Source organism: Ornithodoros turicata, chromosome 3 (genome assembly GCF_037126465.1).
Source record: "Ornithodoros turicata isolate Travis chromosome 3, ASM3712646v1, whole genome shotgun sequence".
In the NCBI taxonomy this organism is placed as follows: Eukaryota; Metazoa; Arthropoda; class Arachnida; order Ixodida; family Argasidae; genus Ornithodoros; species Ornithodoros turicata.
The window spans coordinates 8,086,499-8,103,191 of NC_088203.1; the positions used below are offsets into that span (position 1 = coordinate 8,086,499).

Consider the following 16,693-nt stretch of genomic DNA (forward strand, 5'->3'; position numbering starts at 1 on the left):
TGAACGAAAACCTGAGACGGACCATATACGACCCAACAAAAAATAAATCAATCGATAAAGTGCGGAATATAAAATAATGAAAACATTCGCAGTAGTGTCCGTGAAGAAGGAGAAGCTTTATCTCTGTTTTCAGTATTTCACTCTTTATCCGTGTATTTTTTTTTTTTTTAAATTAACGAGTACCGTGACTTTATCGGGTCTCGAAGTTTGTACAGACGGCGAAAGGTTTTATTTTACTTTTCCGCAACCAAGGGACGTCAGGAACACTCCATAAAGTGCGTCTGCTAACTTTTAATGTGGAAGGTCGTCCAATGAAAGCAAGATTAATGTTGAAATAAATTACAGCCGAGCGCGATTGAAATTGTGGAGCAAGTTGAGAAAACTTGTCGGTCTCCGTCGAAATGAAAGCGGATAGCGGGAAATATAAAAGGAATAAGCGCGTTTCAGGCGTCCCGTTTTCGCACTTTATGTCCTTTATGACCTTTAGCGGAAGTGGAACGACGTTTGTTTATGACGTCATAGCGGTTTGGTAAAATGTGAGACGGAAGTTGGAAGTGGTGCTTGTTTGCAATCAACGCGAAGCGGGAATGTCGATGGGATAATCATGTCGGTAATCATAGGTACTCATCGTGATTGTATCGGAGCGGAGATGCAGTGTTCTGTTTTTGAACTAACAAAAAAAAATCAACGAAGTCAGTTTTTTGTGAAGTACATGATTGCTGACATCGTGTTTATTCGAGCAACTGTCGTTCTTACGGTGATCCTTGCACAGAACTTTCGGTACTTAAATGTGGTTTTCACGAGGAATCAAGAATTCTAAAGTTAAAGGGAGACTCCGGGACAATTCGAAACTACTGTTATAATGGCTTTGTACATAAGTGCGATGCGTTCCTCCGAAATGAGAAATAAAGTTGGTTTGGTAGTCGGGGACTCATTAGTTGCCAAAAGAGCTGGGAATGTCAAAACGAAACCGAAACTTCTGAAGGTTCCCTCTCCTACCTTCTGTACCATGCGTGACGTCACCGGTTGTTTTTTCCGGCACGCGCTTTGTTAACTTGATGACCGGTCATCTGCTCCCTCGATTTCGTTCTAAAATATTCGCCAGCGGTAAAAGCAAAACCTACAGAAAGCCGTACACGAGGAATACCGGTGAGATGAAGCCCAGTGTTGCTGGACTACTTTTCTGTGGAGGAGCGCCTAATTATTCAAAGAAAAATATTCTTTTTCTAATTATCTGTGCCACCTGGGGATGAGAAACTGTATTCACTGAAATACCGTACGGTATGGATTGATGTCGCATGTTACCTTAACACGTTTTTGGTTTGTGGTGGCACTTGGAGGTGCCTTCCAAGAAGAAAACACCAAAAACGTTTCGCAAAATTCTTTCTTGTTTTTTTTTCTTTTCCATAAAACATCAAATATATCGAATTCCAAATCAGTTGCCAGCTTCCGGTTGAAACGGGCTTCGCCTCTTCCGGTGACGTCATTGGCATTGCCGAAGAGATTCCCAATCGCTCAGCTGACGGCGTCGCAAGGCTGGATGCGATCCGGATACCACCGAATGCATGAACGCAGATGTTTCTATAGGAACTGTTCGACAGCAGATTGCGAGTTGGAAGACCGCATTTTGTGACGGACAGCCTGCCTTCATGATCGACTCCAGTGACCGCACACTGTTGCCTGAATTCAGCCGGGAACGCGCAGCCGGCTGCAAAGTTCGATTAAATTTATTTTCGAATGTTTCCTTCTGTTTCGAAACGAAATATTCTGGTTACATGTATTTCAGGCACCCACTATTCCGATTGCACATTCATTTCAACTGAGTTTTTTTATCTTTTTTTTTTGTCCGGACACCACCTTTAATTGATAGAGAACTGCAGTCACTTTCAAGTCTAAAATTTCCTGCACGTGGTTAGAATTTCGTTTAAAACTGCTTTCGGAGGGTTATTTGGAAAAATCCACGCCCATTTCCCCCTCTTTGCCAGCGCCCTCCAACGGCTCTCCGTCCGTGACATCTATCGTGACGTAGAAAGCCACAGCCAATAGCGACGCGTGTCATATATGATTGACACATGTATCTGAGGGGAAGGCGTCATATCGCGTGCCGTCTGCTACAACCAGAAACGCGCTACAATATGAATACTTGATATCGATATATACTTGATATATATTTGAATACTGATAGCCATTTGTCTGAAGAATTGTCACATAGAAAGAAAATGAAAAATCAAGCAAAATCTCGCCCCATGCATTTTCAATGGCCTATCTCACGCAAACACCGCCATTTTTTCTTGTGTCCGCTTCGCATTCACATCACCTCACACAGGCGACGATGCGTACAACGATGTGACTTGCCCATTCTGACGTTATGCACTAATCCTCTTCTTCTGTATGTTGGCGCCACCTGTGTGTGGTGAAATGAAGTTGAAGCGGACACAGGAGAAAATGGCGGCGTTTGAGTGAGATAGGCCATAGAAAATGCATAGAGTGAGATTTTACTCCGTTTTTAATTTTTTTTTTCTTACAGGACCATAACGCTTACAAAAAATTCCGACAAAGCTTCAGACAAATGGCTACTATCGTCTGCGAAGTTTGGGTTTGGCTAAACCCCGTCTTCTATTTTTACGATGCACGTAACCTTTGCTAGACTAACCCTGCACTTGGCAACAAAATACGTGCTTGCTTGGTCCACCGTGTCGTTGTTGCGCGAGACTTTTCTCTCTCTCCCGTCCCCGATTTCTGATATCGAAGTCGAAGCTACCAAACAGACCATATCAAACGCTAGCACGCAGGGAGCAGTTAATTTACGAAACAATAAGGACAGACGTCAATACACCATTTCTGTCAGTCTTATATCCGTTTCCAATAGCGGACCGCGTTTACGAAACACATGGTGCCGTCGGAGAGGCCGCATGCTCTCCATGACGATGCGATCGATTCATACCAAAGGAGTCTCGGGTCGCTGGCCACTGCTTAGCATGCCTAGGTGCAACTCGGTAGTTAGTATGGCCACCACCTGGGTGCACGTTTGCGGTGAGGCAAGCGACGGTTGCATTTCCAACAAGTGATTTGCCGAATGCGTGACGGCTTTAGTAACTAGCCGGAAACAACAGAGAGAAATCAGAACGCTTGGCAGCCCCTGAATGTTGCATCTGCTGGTGTTATGTTTTCTTGGTTTTGTTTTGCCGTTGCTTTCGCCGTCACAGGGGCAAGCGGTTTAGATGCACTGTTTCGAAATGATACCTATGGGAAGGTGCAGTGCAGGGATCTGTCGTTAAACGTATGCTGCGCACGAAGTGCAAATTATTGGCGGAATCTGCGGTTTATTCAGAACCGGAAGTGGCACGAAGTTTCTTTTGTTAAATTTTCGTGTTTGGGCCGCAAAGGAACTGTGGCTAGAGGCATCAGCGGCGTAGACGTGGACAAATTGGAGAGTGTGCTGCAGCAGGAAGGAGTGGGGGAGGGGGGTAATTATGCGTCCTGGGCCGACTTTAGGAGAACTGTGTCGACATTCGTCTGGAAAAGCTGCCGGAAAACCCAGCGAAAACCTCAGACAGGACAGCAGGTGGTAGGATTCCAGCCCACCAGCTCCAAGTCTTCAGCATTACCTTGGCTACCCGCAACGAGCGGATTGGGGGGGGGGGGGGGGAGGCGCAGAAATTAAGCTGGGGGCCATTATTACAGTTACGTTGTAACAGCTTTGTGTATCATGGGTAGACATGTTTCTAAAGGTGAACTAACAAATTCTACTCCCCTGGAGGGGGGGGGGGGGGTTGTTGTCGCCATAAAAAGTTGGGCGGTTTGAGGGGCTGTAAGGGGGTCTGGATAAATCTTTGGGCGGAATGGAGCACGTTTTTAACGATTTGGAACACCAAGAGGACAATGGACCAAGTAACGGAGCGGTGCATAAAGATATTCTCTGCTAAATCACATTTTTTTTTCAGAGGCAGGGTTGCTTCTCGTAGACCGAGATGTTCTGGCATCGTTAACGGAGCGAGTTAAAGAGTCGGACGGTACGCGGGTGTGACGTCAGTCAGACATTTGATGCCATAAAAATAAGCACGCAGTAAAGATAGCATGTAATGACATACGTGACGTAAATATCCTGGCCAGTGTGACGTCAGGCCAATGTGTCCTCCGTGTACTGCGAACTTGACACCACACTGATAAAAATAGGAGACCTCATCAGAGGATGTGCATATCAATAAAGGCTCGGCCACTGACACGCCAACCACTGAGAAACACACTTGATAAGCACACTGCGACGACTTTGTTGTGGAGCTGATAGAAGATTGCATACGTGCCAATGAAGAGTACATACATACACAACTTTACGGACACGACATGTCCAACATTTCGTGGTCTAAATTCGCAGTACTTTATGATTACAACAAGCAACTAGCTGGAGAAGACTAGTACTTGGAACTTTAGTACCAGTTACAGCTGCTCTACTATAGTCATCCTTCTTCATGGAGAGAGAAAGAAATAAAACTTGAAATCCAAAAAGATAAGATCCCGCACAATATGGAAACAAACAATGAGACAATGAGACCAAAGGACTACCTTGCATTCATCGACCCTGAAGCACACAGCATAATTCCAGATCGAATTGAACGATCAGTAAAAAGAGCCATACATCGCACACGACTTGGAGCGCTGTACACAGGAACTACAAGGCACCAGCTAAGGCTGTGCGACTCAAACCTTTGCAAACGATGCAATGTCCCACAGGATACACACCACATAATCATGCGCTTCCCAGAATATAGCCAAGCCAGACTTGAACTCCAACAGACTCTCGCGGCACTGGACAACAGGCCTTTCTCCTTTTGCAAGATTGCCGGTAGATGGCCCACAAAGCAACAAGAATCCAAAGCACTGAAAGCGTTCTGCGCTTTCTTAAAAGATAGCGGTATAAAAGACCGCTGCTAAATTTCATCCCTCCCAATCATCATACTTTAATGCGTAAGAACTGGAGCTGCAGGCGCTCCTAGGGCAGACACTTAGCGCCAATACACCATAACCCAGTTAAACTTAATAAAAATTGAGGGGCCGCCGGTCGTCCAGCCCATGTGAACTCGGGTCTATAGTGGTCGGTGTATTTTTTCTGTTACAGAAGCAGTCAGCACTTATCCGTCAACTGGAGGAAGAGCTCCGCATGGCCCACATGCGAAACCCGGACGCAGAACTCCAACAGCACCTGGACGCCCTCTACGCCGAGAAGGAGCACATGGCCAAGGAGATCTACTTGCTCCGGGAAACCATCAAGGCACTTTTTCCCTTCCCTTCCCTTTACTCCACACGAGTTTCTTATATCATTGTTGCCATTTTGCAGGAACTAGAACTTCGGATTGAGACGCAGAAACAGACACTGGCTTCCAGGGACGAGAGTATCAAAAAGCTCATGGAGATGCTTCAGAACAAGGGTGTTGGTACGTCACTTCTTCCTTTCTGTCCTCTAAAAGGTCTAAAAGCGATAAAACCCCGGTGCAGGGGACACAAAGAGACAACACAGACGAAGCACTGACTGACAAACAACTTTAATGGCAGGGACACATCTTAAATACCATAGATTGAGAAGTTACCCGTCAAAAAGAACTCGTTACAAGTTAAGTTACCGTGTGCAAAATGTAACTAAGTTAATAACGAAGTTCTTCAGCCTGAAATGTAACTCGCAGTTACTAAGTTACTTAAAAAAATAACGAGTTACTTCCAAGTTACTTCGGACACAACATAGCATTACGCAGGTGCAGCACGGGTGAGCAGTTGAGTTAGACCTTGAGTTGCCTGCGGAGGAGTGCAACACGCTTAGATCGTTTTCGTTTATGTCCAACAATAGACCGCTCCCTTTTTGTAAACAAATGATGTCATAGTGTTCGACAGCGCCAAAATTTGGTAGAATTGAACTACGCTGGAAGCTAGAGGTGAACAAGGTCGCGCACGAAAGCCACGGTCTTGAGGGGATTACGATATGGTCCCTTAAAGGGACGCGACCCTCGGTCCTACTTTTCTTTCAATGCGAGGCAGCGAACAAGCACCCGTTCGTGGCCCTCCCCAGCCCTCTCCTTCCGATTTGTTTCGGTTTCAGACTGTCTACCAATGTCACGATGACGTTTCTCTGGTAGAGGTCTATTCGAACGCTTTGCATCGTACTCCCGGTGGGCGCACAATGGTTCAGCTTCATTTCAATGGCAGCGGTTCTGACTTCCTGAATAAAATACTGTCATTGATTGAATATCACGTTTTATGGCAAAAACTGCCATGAAGGAACCGGAGAGAAAGCAAGAAAATATGTGGACGTGAGTGAAAAGCGAGTTAAAAGTAACTTGGAACTTAACTTAAGTTACTTTGGCAAAGTTATCTGAAAAAGGAACGAGTTCCTCTGAAAGTTACCACGGCGCAAAAGTACCGAGTTAAGTTACAAGTTACCAAAAAAAGTAACTTAGTTACAGTAACGAGTTACTTGTAACGAGTTACCTCGAACTCTGTTAAATACACCAACTGCACACCCGACCCCTAGTGGCAGCCAAGGCCGTCATGCTGTAATCACAAATTATCACAAAGTTATCAAAAAGATATCACGCAAACAAGGCACCAGGTAAACGCCCCCCCCGAAACAGAATTCGCGTTAGTTATCAATGAATTGCTGGATTATATCCGTTACCAACACGGAAGGCACGCTAATGCAACTATCTCCAGCCTGTTTTATCAACAAGGCTTCCTTATAAAAAAGAACACCTAACTTATGACTTTTAAACATCACTTTTGTGTTTTTGAACAGCGGCTCGCACCCGGAACAGGTTCTTAAGTGTTCTGCCAGCTTACCATACCCCTTTCCTCTCGAAGCTCTATGTTCCATCAGACGTGCATTAACACAGCGTTTAGTTTGACCAATATACTGGCGCCCACAAGACAAGGGAATTGAATAAACAACACCAACAGTGCAAGTCACAAAAGGATCTACGTGCTTTACATGACAACCCCCAGTTTTTGTCCGGTTAACCCTAGCCATCAGAGACCTGAGCCAATAACCTCTTTTGAAAACTACATCAACACCATGCCTACAGGCTACCTTTTTTAGGCGATGGGAGGCCTGATGAACATACGGGATCACCCCAACCCCCCTCCAATCGCTTTTATCGCTTTTAGATGTACCACCAAACAGCCCGGTTTTTATCGCTTTTTAACCTCTAAAAGGTGCCAGTTTTGTAGCAGCTATAACACCTGGACATAGCTAAAGCTAAACTACGGAACCGGTGCAAGCAGGTTGAACACCTCTCCCACAATCACATCTCTTAATCACATCACCGCTCCCATATATGGCCCCGCTGTATATGACAGCCTGCTATTACAGATGCTAATAGTACTGATGGAAATTCATATTCTGAGGCTGGAACACAGAAGGAAGGACAACACAACACACGTGCCTCAAGTGCCTAAGAACAAGGACAGCAAGAGGTCACTGACAAGGTTAGCTAGCTGAAGGAAGTAGTAGCTGTTGGAAGTAGTACGAAGAAGTAGCTGCAGTATAGAAGATGGGTTCGGACCCTACAGCTGGCTAACCTTTTCAGTGACTTCCTTCTTTCATTCAAGCAGTACTGCATGCGTAGTACTGGTACTCCAGCTGTCTTTTCCTGCAGTTCTTCATTTTCTGTGTCTCTTTCCCTTCTTTTTTTTATCAGGATTAAACATATCCCCCCCCACCCACCCAACTGAATTGCGGTTGATTTTAGAAGTGATGTTTGTTTCTCATAATATTGTTAACCCGGTAGTAAGCCATATATTTATGGCTGAATTCTCGAAAAGACATACATTGAATCCTCTCTAGCAGCGTTCGAGGTAACTCGTTACTCTAACCAAGTTCCTTGTTTTGGTAACTTGTAACTTAACTCGGTACTTTTGCGCCGTGGTAACTTTCAGGGGAACTCGTTCCTTTTTCAGGTAACTTTGCCAAAGTAACTTAAGTTAAGTTCCAAGTTACTTTTAACTCACTTTCCACTCACGTCCACATATTTTCTTTCTTTCTCCCTTCATGGCATTTTTTTTGCCATAAAACGTGATATTCAATCAATGGCAGTATTTTATTCAGGAAGTAAGAACCGATGCCATCGAAATGAAGCTGAACCATTGTGCGCCCACAGGGAGTAAGATGCAAAGCCTTCGAATAGACCTCTACCAGAGAAACGTCATCATGACATTGGTAGACAGACTGAAACCGAAACAAATCGGAAGGAGAGGGCCGGGTTCCACGAACGGGCACTTGTTCGCTGCCTTCCATTGAAAGTAAAGCAGGGCCGAGTGTCGCGTCCCTTTAGGGGACCATATCGTCATCCCCTCAAGACCGTGGCTTTCGGGCGCGACCTTGTTCACGTCTAGCTTCGAGCGTAGTTCAATTCTACCAAATTTGTGGTGCTGTCGAACATTATGACGTCATATGTGTACAAACAAGGAGATGTCTATTGTTGGACATAAACGAAAACGATCTAAGCATGATGCACTCCTCCGCAGGCAACTCAAGGTCTAACTCAACTCAGCAGCTCGTGAGTCAGTAGACATTTTGCCTACAGTTGCCTAAAATGCCTACAGTTAGTGGTTGCTGACGAATTGACGATAGTCTGCGTTCCACAGTGGCACAGCTAATCTAATCTCGGACGCCTGGAAGGAAACTAACAACAGGCGCGCAGGCAGTCGTGTTCGATAGCTATCCAATTAACTGAGCTATAGTTAATTAACTAAGGCACAAAGTGGGCCTGTAGTTGAGTTGTAGTCAAGCTTTGCAGACATCTAACCATCACAAGCACTACAGCAATTTCCCTCGAGGAGCCAAAGGATGCAGGCAGGAGCAAACAAACACGCTAGGGATATGCTGAGTCAAATCCCGAAACAGAAGCTGTACACAAATGCAGTTGGTTGAATTAAGAATGTGCTTATGTTTAAACTACGAGCAGCTAGGTAATAAAGAATATTGTGCAATATAGCAATAAGGCGGGACGCATCATTCTATGGGCATTGGTGAGGTTGCGTTTGTCTGAATTGTACCATATTTACGATAGCGAGAGAATAAATTGTTCTTGAACGTTGCTGGTCTGCTGTTCGGAGACCAGTGCAAACACTGTCAACTGCACATAGTTTGCATGGACCGAGGGTTCCACTTATGTGGTCGGAGAATAAAGATGGACACAGCTATCGTAGTAGTGGTCGGGATACGATCAAGTGAATATATGTATAGAGTGTCTTTCCAAAGTTGCGGATTGATGTATGTACTCGTAGCTCTCGTGAAATCTCCAGCTGCTTTCTCGCACATATCTTATCTAATCTATGTATAATGCAGACAGGGCCGGATCCGGGATTTTTCTGAGGAGGGCGACAAGTCATGCGAGAAATTGAGGAGGGGATCCTATCTACTAAACTGGAAACATTATAGTCGAAAAAGAAAAGACAAGACATTAGAGGACCTGTGACTATCGCCCCCATACTTTGCCGTATAATACATATATAAACGATGGTCATTTGCATCGATGTGAACCTACTCGGCTTTGACAACACTGCAGGCGAATCCGCCAATGAGGTAGCGCGAAATAGGTCACGTGGTTTGCGAGAACCACTAGGAATGGCTGTACCTCTCGTTCCTCCCGACGTCAGAGGGTGACGGGTATCTTGCGGTTAAGGGTTATCTCAAAAGAATTCTTGTTTCTCCTCAATGCTCTAGCGTTCAGTACAAAGCGAATGTTCTGTGAAACCCCCCCCCCCCCCCCCCGCCCAACCTTCCTCCGTCAATACCACTATTTGTTTTACGCGAATGAGATTGCTTCTACAACGTTCACTGCCAAATGTATGTCGTCCCCAAGAGATAGTCAGGCCATGCGAACAAACGTCGTCTACGCGCGATGAAGCAGTTTCTGCTTATCTTTCATCCGACATAGGAGACGGATAAAGGACGAAAGAAATTGAATTTATCTGCGGAGTACTCCCGGGACTGTGTAGGGCGAATGCATAAGTAGGCCAGGGCCAATTGGACAAAAAGTAGCTACGTCACATTCTATGGCGAGGAATTGCTTGAACCGCAATGTGTAGCATTTCTGTTCGTTTCCTCAAGCTTTGTCTGTCAGACTTCGGTGCTTCGGTGGACAGTTGGATATGTAGGAGGAATGAAGTTAGATTTATTTTATATGGAAACCGGTAGTCTTGTACTCGTGCAAGGTCTGAGTGTATTATGCAAAAGCTGTCCTATTTTGTCATGAGATAAGAAACATGCGATGTCTTCTTACGAAAAGATGGGTCAGAGTGGGTAAACAACTTATACTAAAAGGGTTGCGGCACTCTGATGCATGTGGTTCGAACGCGTTGTACTGCATACTAGAGTATAGAGAAAACAGGAACTATTTTTCCGCGTGATCTAGTTGGTGAGATACAAACCCCTGAACAGACCTCGTTGTCGAGCTCTGACGACACGGGAGCGGTTTCGGCCATCCCTATTGGTTCACGCAAAGCTCATCACCCCCCCCCCCCCCCGGAAGAGAGACCTGTCGTGACGTCAGGGTTGGGTCAGTGTTGAGAAAGTCCCTGGATTGGGAGAAGTGGCGACATCTTTTTTTATTTCTCGCCGCGACGTTGGAGCTTTTGGTGTTGATGTTGAAATGATGTTTGATGGTGATGTTGAATGATGATGAAAAATAACAGGGAGAGATTGAATTCGTCACACGACAAATTCGGCTACGCCCGTAATCAGATACCCACATAGGCCACAGCATATGTTTGCATTTTGAGTTTCTTTTCTTTTTCTTTTTTTTTTGTGGATTAGCAAGCCGGCATCAGCCTGGCTGACATTTACTCTTTTCTTTCTATGAAACATATATCCCCCCCCTCCCAATCCAGGGACTTTAAAGTGCCACTACGGACTAAATCACGTGTCTTCAGAATCCCACCAAAGTTATGTTACTGATATCTTCTTGTCTCACTTTACATTACTGCAAAATATTATGTCTCTACGTGACGCGAAAGCTAAAGAAAGTAGATTTTTACTTTTTTATGAACTGTGACGTCATGTCAGGACGCCACGGAGCGTCCGGCGACTTCGGGAAAGCTCACTTTTCGCACCCCGTTAGCGGAGCTCCACGTGACATATCCCCGATTGCTCCGACCTTCGAGAAAACACAAAGGAGGGAGAAGACATCTCTCCCACTTTCCCCTCTTTCGATCAGCGTCACGTGACTTCTCCACCACGTGAACCTCACCGGACGCCGGCGTCGTTGCTAGGAGACGAGTGCCCTCTCCAGAACATGACATCATTGCAACTCGTGGGTTTTATAATTACGTCATCCGCTCCTCGCGTCATCGAAACTTTGTGGAGGCTCAGCAGATCTTTAAAAAATTGACAGAAATGCATAGCGTTTGTAAACAGGATGGAAATAAATTTCGCGTTTAGCATCCTTGAGGCACCTGCTTTTCATGGCCTACATAAAATGAACTCTATTTTCCCGAGTCCGGAGTGTCACTTGAAGTGTTGATGTTCGCAGTGTCGATTTTCTGCTGTAAAACACGAAATTGAGGTTAGATCAATGCAGACAACCGTCTTTCAAGCGTCGTGCATCCGGCATAACATCGGGCGAAGCGTCACAGCACCTGTAATGATAGCGTTATGAGAACAATTTGAAACGCGTGCCGGGAATCACTGTCTAGGGCCATCTCGAAGCATCATTCCATCTAGTCACATCATTCCATCATCACAGTCATTCCATCATTCCATCATCACAGAGCACGCGCCTATCACGCGAGAAAGAAAGAGTCTCGGGTGAGATTTTATCCGTGAGAAGCGTTCCTTCTGCGGCTCTCGAAAGCAGTATACTTGCCATAGCCCTATATAGGCTAGTTCACGCTAAGCGCTTGACCTAGAACTAGGCTACCCTAGCCTTGGGCTAGCCTTAGGATAGCCCTATGGTCTAAGCTAACCTAGTCCTAGCCCAAGGGCTTACTATATGGACACATAAATCAGCGGGGAAAAAAGTACGGCGCGTTTCCAGAAGGTGCACTTACAATGACTTCGTTCTAGTGCATCATGTCTGAGACGACTTCTCTATGCACCATGAGACAGATGTGAATGACGTGCAGGGAGCCAGGTGCTGGACGAGCAGCGGATCGAGATGGAGCGGCTGAAAAGTCGGCTCGTGGAGTCCGAAGCTCGGTCGAGGCACCTGGAGACCATGCTGGAGACCCGAGAAAGAGACATCGTCAAGGTGAGACAACTCTTCCCCTCCCTCCCGACCCATACATGTTCCCTCTTGCCCATAGCGTCTCCGAGGTCTCTTGTTATCTGCATGGTCAGAGCCCGCCCGACGATTCTTGAGAAAAATAAACCTATGTCTTACATCCGCATAGAAGCTGTAGTCCTTGTCGAGGTACTGACGAGTGGCAACCACCCATCAAACGGATCGTGTTTGACTCGACCTCCAGCTATATAGCGCTCGATACGCTGCTCATTTTGAGTTCTTCTACGCACCCTCTGTGACAGCCAATCTGTTCAATTCGGCCTCACCGTCATTGTCATGAGCCAGCAGTGGCGCCGCCACATGCTTATAAGCCCGCGCCACGTGCTGTTGTCAGTTCTTTCATCGTACGACGTTCATCATCATACGTCGTTAGTCTGTTGGATCCTCGCTTTAGCTCATTCGGCCCTTCATCACCCAAATTGCTAGGTATATCTTTCCAGTCATTTATTCATTGTATGTATCATACCAGAGTGCTAGTAAACTGTCTGTGTGTTATCCAAATGCCGTATTCCTGAATCTTATTTTGAGTTTGGCAGATAGCCAGGGACATCGGGTCCATCACCAGCGTTAACACCTTTCTTCACCCCTTTCCCTTGGTCTATCTTGCCTCCCACCTCCCACCGCTCCCTGTGCTTCCCTAGAAACCACTTCTACGTCCAGCATGCTCTTCGTGCATAAATAACTGTGATCTACAGCGCAGGGCAACCGAGGACTAGGAACTGACGTCAGAATAGCCCGTCGCAGCCATAAAGCTACTCTAACAATCCTCGCGGAACCATAGAGCACTGCTAACGCACTTCTGCAGAATTGCGCTCTAAAGGAGATTAAGGATAATGGCGGGGCCATTTTTCCACGTATGAACTGCACAAAGTCACGTAGAGCGACGAGCGCAACAGAATAAACAACTTAATTGATGTAGAGCGAGAGGTCGTGCCATTTATCCTAAAACTTTCTCGCTCAAAATCGATTTTTGGGGGCTGGACATGAAGACCAGAAGCAACGACGGTTTGCCGAGGCTTTCGTTAAGAAGAGGGAGGCCCCCATTTGAAACTCCGATTTCCTAAAGTTCTTTCATGCAGCAGATGGAAGGAAAATGGGATGTGCTCTGTGGGTACTGGACTCGCGCTCGAAAAGTGCTTTAGAGTAGAACAGCGTGTGACGTTCTTGGACGGACGAGTAAGATATTTCGAGCAGTGGCCACGTGATCAAGTCGTTCTCTTGAGGGAATGGGGAGATCCAGGGTTGTCACTCGTCCCGGTGCGTGAAAAGCTTCACTCAAACACTCGTTATTACAGCAACAATATTCTTGTTGAACCGCGTTGCATTGTTGCTACCGGCCAGAAACGCGTCTCTTTGGCACTAAAGGACAGTGACGTCAAAATGACGTTGCGGTTCAGTTCAAATGCGATCTTACATCGTAACGTTGCAGCTGGGCTGATTGTTTCACTACACTGCTGATCAAAAAGTCATGTTGGGTAGAAACATGTTTGTTTTCCCTGGGTTTTCCGAAGACTTTCCAGACGAATGTCGGCACAGTTCCCCCTGAAGTCGGCCCAGGACGCATACTAGCCCCCCCCCTGTCCCTCACTCCTTCCTGCTGTCCTCTCTCAATCGGTCCACATCTGTACGCCGCGACCATAGCTACAGTTGCTTCGCGGCGCTAAAACAAACTTTTTAAAAAATGAGGTGCAGTTATTATTTTGCTCTGTCGTGTCCTGACATCATATTTACCTATATGCAGGTGGTATTGTCAGACGCAACGAGAAATAAAGTTTCGTATAAGTCCGTGACGTGTCTTCGATGCACATTCAACACAAGTATAGCAGGTATCTAGCGTGCGTTTCAGAAAGTGAACGCAAGGGGGCTCTGTTCGCGGCCCAACTGTGACGTCACGCAGCGAGGGCGGGTAAAAATTACACATCTAGATCCATTCTGTACGGGAAAATACTGTACAGGGTGTTTTTTTTATCCGTTACATATATAAAAAAAAAAGTTAGCCGAGCAAAATAGACGCCGTTTGTGCAGATGAGTTATATGGTCAGGCGAACATTCCCTCGAAGAAAGTATGAACTACAAGATCATTAATTATCTAAAATTCATTAATGAACCCTTCAATTAGGGGATTTCGCGCTAAAGCGAGATAACAGAACGGGAGATATTCCTCGTTGAAAGCCATTTCATGTTTAGAAAACCCTTAAACGCGCACGTATGTTGAAATATCCTTCCTTTTTTTTAATATACATATATTCAAACTCAAACTCCATCCTCCTACCGCCGGCTGTGCTGTCTGAGGTTTTCCCTGGGTTTTCCGAAGACTTTCCAGACGAATGTCGGCACAGTTCCCCCTGAAGTCGGCCCAGGACGCATACTAATCCCCCTGTCCCCCACTCCTTCCTGCTGTCCTCTCTCCGTCTGTCCACATCTGTACGCCGCTCATAGCCACTGTTGCTTCGCGGCGCTAACATGCAATCAAAAAAAAAATCAAACTCCATCCCTGAATTTCGCTATGCAAATGACCCCAAACAAGAACTACGCACTTTTCGAGCGCAGAAAAAGCGACAGGCAATCCACGTGAGAGGGCCACGTGCTTTGGAGCGATGGAGCTGATTGGTGTTCGTTACAAGCTAACGAGTGGCGGGAAATTCGAAAAGGTGGGCGGGAAATTTAAAAAGGTGGGCACGTGATGAAACACGTGCACGGCGCTCTTCGCGCGATACGACAAGGCCGTGGTACACGTCACGCGCAATGTGTCACGTGCCCACCTTTTTGAATTTTCCGCCACTCGTTAGCTTGTAACGACCGTAACGACGATGAAGCGATTAAGCCCCCAGGTAAGGCGAAGGTCGCTGCTAATACCTCAGTCAGACGGGCACATATACGGCCCTTAAAGTTACGGTATTAAGGAATGGCCGTAAGGTAGATACCGCCCTAAGCCTTGGGGAGCTGCCAGACGGTATCCGTGAAGGCATTTTGTCGCTGATGTCCACGTCGATAAACATGTCTGTGAACGTTGAATGTAATGTAGCGAAATCACGCTTTTTCTTACTGAAAGTACACGAAAACAACGTTTTGTTGATATCTTCAAAATACAACAGCAAACTATATTTGCTTTTAAAGTGCTTTGGATATTTTTTTGAGTGGCGTCTGACTTTTTGGATGCAGACGACACGGTGCGATGCCGCGTGCAGTGGTTCGAGGGTGTAACTACAAACGTAGCTCTTGTACCGATGGGATAAAAAGCGAAGCAAAGTGCAGAAACGCAGAAAAACATGAAAAACAAAAAGATGACAATATTACGTCGGGTAAAAAGCATTTTATTTCGAACTGAATTAAACGTGCTAAATCCTGTTTATGGTGTGCTTGGTAACGAGGCTTGGGCAGTTTCGATGGAATGCCGTAGACTGTCTTGCGGGAACGCCGTTGCCCTTCTACCTCACTTTTGTCGCAAAGGCCTTATTGCTGACCGTCTTGCAGGAAGTTAATGACAGTATGCATTTACGGCCGTGACCGTTAAGGCCGTATATGTGCCCGTCTGACAGGGGTAGTTGGTGCATATCCATTCGTGGTAAACTTCAGTCAATTGGACGAGGAATTTGGAGTTTGCGCCTCTCGTTTCGTCCTCGTCCAATTGGCTGAAGTTTACCACGAATGAAGGTAGCTTCATTTCTGCGCTCGAAAGGTACGTATAGTCGCTGGCAACATAAGTCTTACACTTGACCTCGCCGCAACACAAGAATAGCTCCGCGCGCGCGAATATAGTGCTGCGCGGCCAAGTGGGGACTGAGGGAAGAGAGAGAACCGGGACTACATCGCGAAGCGGAGGCGTCGTGCAAAGGCTGGTATCCAATCGTTGGAGCCTTCCACGGATGAGTGGGCGCTCCCAATTGTAGGGCTTAAGTTGTCGTTGACTATAGAGTTCCTGTTTCGCCTCATTTGCATAACCAAATTCAGAGATGGATATTTCAACACACGTGCGCGATCAAGGGTTTTTTAAACATGGAATGCCTTTCAACGAGGAATACTCTAAACGTATTTTTATTCGCGATGTATTAATTTTCGCGAATTTCGCGACCGCTAAAAAATCGCGAAAAACTGTATACTCGCGAACACAGCTCGACGTTTATAGCCCGCGGAAGGCAACAGCCCTGGAACCGCGAAATTAAATACTCGCGTATAATTTCGCAAATGACTGAATGTGCGATTCGCGCAAATTAATACATCGCAAAAAAAAATTGCGTTTATACTATCTCCCATTCTGCTACATCGCTTTCGCGGGAAATCCCATAATTAGAGAGTTAATTAATGAATTTTAGGCAATTAGTGATCTTGTAGTTACATACTTTCTTCGAGAGAATGCTCGAATGCACTGCACTCAACTGCAAAAACGGCATCTATTTTGCTCTACTTGTTTCTCAATAAAAATTCTT

The 16,693-nt window shown here is 45.9% G+C and overlaps 1 protein-coding gene across 4 annotated transcripts in view; it reads left to right on the forward strand.

Annotated features, from left to right (window-relative positions):
- Positions 1-16,693, forward strand: part of LOC135387937 (trichohyalin-like) — a 93,754-nt gene that overhangs the window by 43,571 nt on the left and 33,490 nt on the right. For all 4 annotated transcript variants that reach the window (XM_064617162.1, XM_064617164.1, XM_064617165.1 and 1 more), the window contains exons 2-4: positions 5,117-5,269; positions 5,336-5,432; positions 12,109-12,233. In XM_064617162.1, the coding sequence (XP_064473232.1) occupies positions 5,117-5,269; positions 5,336-5,432; positions 12,109-12,233 (375 nt within the window). The remainder of the gene's footprint in view (positions 1-5,116; positions 5,270-5,335; positions 5,433-12,108; positions 12,234-16,693) is intronic.